The sequence below is a fragment of the Notothenia coriiceps genome, unplaced genomic scaffold (assembly GCF_000735185.1).
Source record: "Notothenia coriiceps isolate Sejong01 unplaced genomic scaffold, NC01 NC01_scaffold00017067, whole genome shotgun sequence".
Classification (NCBI taxonomy): Eukaryota; Metazoa; Chordata; class Actinopteri; order Perciformes; family Nototheniidae; genus Notothenia; species Notothenia coriiceps.
In genome coordinates, this window is record NW_011349768.1 from 345,376 (window position 1) to 349,379 (window position 4,004).

The following is a 4,004-nucleotide window of genomic DNA, read 5'->3' on the forward strand; positions in this document are numbered from 1 at the left end:
AGGGGGGTCTGGGGTTTCTCCCCCAGGAGATTTTTAGCATATAAACCACGCATTCTGGTATACTCTGAGAAGAAAATAAATAAATCTATTGCTACCCGACATATTAATAATATTTGATGCCATTGTTTGTGTTTCACTTTTTCTGACAGCTTGCTGCTCATCACAGAGAGAAGAGCAAAGAGGAGATNTAAACCGTATTTATTGAAATGTCGTCTGGATGCTGGTATAAGGATGACAGCGGTTGAGTGTAATCAGGGTGCAAATAATATGTTGAATGTCTGTGGCTAATGATTGTGTGCACCTGGGGCCCTGGGTTGTCTCCTCCCCCCCTCACCTGTGTTTAATTGCTCCCCCTCACCTGTGTTTAATTGCTCCCCCTCACCTGTGTTTAATTAGTCTGTATATTTAAGTGCTCTTTCTTGTAGTGCTGGGAGAGTGGTAGGGTGTGTGAGATCCTGGTGGCTGCAGGCTGGGCTCGCGTTAACAGCAGCAGGATTGAGGCTGTGTGAACTTTGTGCACATGATTTTAATAAATGCCCACGTCGGGTTATATTTTTTGATGTTCTGCCTCTGCCTCCTTGCTTGGTCGGGCCGCTCAACGGTCAGTCTCACAAACACCATTATCTTTTGTGAATCGAACCTTCAGACGAGCAAAGCTACTATTAATGCTATCATCCTCTGCAAATCCCTTTGTGTGTATAGTCCTCGTTTTCAGATTCCAGTTGGTTGGTGAACTATTCATATCCTCAGTCTCTTGGCAAACAAATATACTTGACTAACATATTTTGTTGCCGTTTCTGTAAAAGAAAAAGCACTGACCATGGACTTTTTATTAACATTTGCTGAAAGCTTTTCCCAGAAATCTGTCGGTCTAGTGCGGTTACAAAGAGGCAATGCGCCTAAGGATTCATTTCCTGACCGCAGGGTGCCCTTGTTGTTGAGACCCTGATGTATCATGCATGTTATTGATGTCTCCTCCCTCTGTGTCTCTTTTTGTTCGTACATGATGTCCATCACTTTGACCTCGCATACGTTGATAGGATCCTGCAACCCCACTTCACCTAACAGGAAGGCAGGGAGGGTGTTTATGCAACACACAGCTTTAGATTAGCACCGTTGGACCCCCTGCCCCAGCCTGGCTTTTATAATCTCACTTGATCTAATTATGTCACCTCTCTCACTCTCTATCATCAGCAGGACGCATCCTCATGGCAACCCACATCCGATGGTTGTTTTCATATTGAGGCGGTCCAATCCCAAACCTCGCCCTACACCCTACCCCTACACACTCCCTCTCTGTGACGGAGTGAACTCTGTGGAGTGACACATGAGGCTCCCTCCTGTCAGGTGGAGGGAGTAAATACAGCAGCAAGCTTTGGGACAGCCTCCCCTCTCTCCGGGTATTTACTCCCTCCACCTGACAGGAGGGAGCCTCATGTGTCACTCCACAGAGTTCACTCCGTCNGACAGAAGGTGAAAAGAGGTGCTGCAGCACAGGCAGTATGAGAACAATAAAGCGCTTTTTGAACATTAAAGCATGGAGACATGTCACAGTAGAGACACTAAATCCAAAAATAAACCTTAAAAAGGATGATCTGTATAATCCTTTCTGTGATAAACTGTTATTACTGACTGACTTGTATGGTACTATACAATAATGTTATTTCTAATCAAATAAAAACAACACAACTCTGTCAGCTGCAAAGACAATCTGGGTAAGAATTGTAGAAACATCTGAGACTTTAGACTTGTTATTACTTTTAAGAGACTGAATAGTTAGTCGATTGTTAATGTTTACATGTATATGGTCCCTTGTGTAATATAGACTGATGCCAGCTACAGATGTTCATATGGCTGCATTCTTAATGATCTGATTATATTGCAGGAACTCAATTGGTATAAATCAAGATGTGCACTTCAGATACACATTAGACAACAAGTCAAAGCCAGCAAGAATAACAACAGCAGGTAAATGGAAAAAAAAGCAAACAAATATAAGGAACATATGAATTAAGATTAACCTGAGGATAAATTCAGTCTTTCACTATGGTGTTATTTTATAATTACACACATAGGCCCGAAATACACACACAACTGGACCTTTAAGAATGCACTAGATGGGGTTTGTCTCCTAGCATCTAGTTGCTTGTAGAGGCCGGTAAAAAGTTGCTGTAGCTCTTTCTTTGGTGAAACATTTCGAGAGCTCTGATGCTCATTTTTCAGTATGATGATGCAAGTTATTTTATTTATTTGCAACGATCACTGCTTTGTTAATCTAAAAGCAAATTTAATTACATGAAATGACACATATTTTTACTAACAATAAATGACATATATTTAATTGATAATATAATATTTTTGGGGGGAAATTGGCTTATTACTCATTAATAAGACCATTTCATGTCAGATTGGACTGAGTGTAACAGTTGTACAACACGTTTTGAAAGGCCACACTACTTCAAATCACTATTAGCGGTATATAAAAGGACAAAATAGGATTTGGAGGAGTAAGACTAAATAAAATTCAGATACAACTAAACTCAAATCTAATTCATCAAAGTTACATTGCAGCTTTTCAAAAACGCTGTGGCAAACTGTTTTAGCCTTTGTTTAAAATAACTGAGTTGTAGTAGATCTGTTCCAGATATGTGGTGCATAAACAGTGAACGCTGCAGCTCCTTGTTTAGTTGGTTCCTCTGGGGACTGTAAGCTGACCAGTCCCTGATTATATGAAGAGTCTGGATGCTTCTCGGCACAGCAGCAGATCTGTTATACATTGTACTTGAGTGTGCTGAATGCAGCACTTAGCGATTAGGACTACAGAGTAGGGCTGCTCATTTGACTAGAATGTTATCAAAGTTGCAAAATTCAAATTGCAGGAAGCAGCCTATTTGCTAAAGGCTTATTAAGTGTTAAACACCATTTTGGATGAAGTATTGTGGAGCTGCAGAGTCATCCATCTTGTGCAGACCTAACAAAGCATTTATGTTCGGCACAGATCCTCTCTAGTAAAGAGAATAGCAGAAAATTGTCAATCCTTCTAATATATTGAATCATCAACGCAAGACAGTGAACGTATTTGCAGCTAGTTACTTTTGTCCATATGTGCAGTCCTAATTGAGAGTCAATACAGTACATATGAATTTAATTTATTAAAACTGTATTTCCCCCCATGCCCTCTCACAGCTGAGATTTCAAAGCACAAGGGTCCTCCGGTCTTCACTCAGGAAGAACGCTACAAGATGGTACGGGCCATCAAGTGGGTGGATGAGATCGTAGAAGGAGCGCCCTACGTCACCACGCTGGAGACCCTCGACAAGTACAACTGTGACTCCTGTGTGCACGGAGGTGAGCCGTCCCACTCAGAGATGTGATAAAGCTTCTACATGTGATGACTAATATCTATGTTTATGTGTTACAGATGACATAACGCTGACGGTAGACGGTAAGGACACGTATGCAGAGGTGAAGCGCTTAGGCCGCTACCGGGAATGTAGACGCACACAGGGGGTCTCCACCACAGACCTGGTGGGGCGGATGCTTCTCATGACCAAAACCCATCACAGCAACATGGTGAGTAAAGCTGCGTTTGAACCTAACATCAAGGTTATAAGTTCATGTTCATAACCAGTTGTTGTGTTTACATTCTTTGTTTTACTTTTAAATATAGTGTGACTGCGATTTATGCCTGTGTTTATTTTGGCGCATGGTTACATTTATAAAGGTCAACTATGGTGGCTGTGAGTGTAAGCTGCGTAGCTACTCTAAACAGTGGTTCTCAACTGGTGGGTCGCGGACCCGTTTCGAGTGGGTCGCAGATGTGTGAGTGAAGAAATTTCTTTTTTTAAATGTAAAAAAGTCAAACTTTTATTTTGAAGGCCCGATTTTCTAACGTTGTGCATGCAGTAGGCATTGGACTGGAAGTACCGGAGACAATAAACGGTTTTGAAAACTTCTGTCACGTAGTAATCATCTAGTCAATAAAACATCTTTGCTGATGTTTT

At 41.5% G+C, this 4,004-nt stretch overlaps 2 protein-coding genes across 2 annotated transcripts in view; one reads left to right on the forward strand and one right to left on the reverse strand.

The window, feature by feature from the left end:
• Nucleotides 1-4,004, reverse strand: part of LOC104950040 (ethanolamine-phosphate cytidylyltransferase-like) — an 18,232-nt gene that overhangs the window by 10,338 nt on the left and 3,890 nt on the right. The gene's annotated exons all lie outside the window — the stretch shown is intronic.
• Nucleotides 1,866-3,826, forward strand: LOC104950017 (ethanolamine-phosphate cytidylyltransferase-like). The gene is made up of 4 exons (XM_010776460.1): nt 1,866-1,968; nt 3,187-3,348; nt 3,422-3,573; nt 3,725-3,826. Exons 2-4 carry the CDS (start codon nt 3,243-3,245, stop codon nt 3,824-3,826), a joined length of 360 nt encoding a protein of 119 aa, XP_010774762.1. The 5' UTR covers nt 1,866-1,968; nt 3,187-3,242.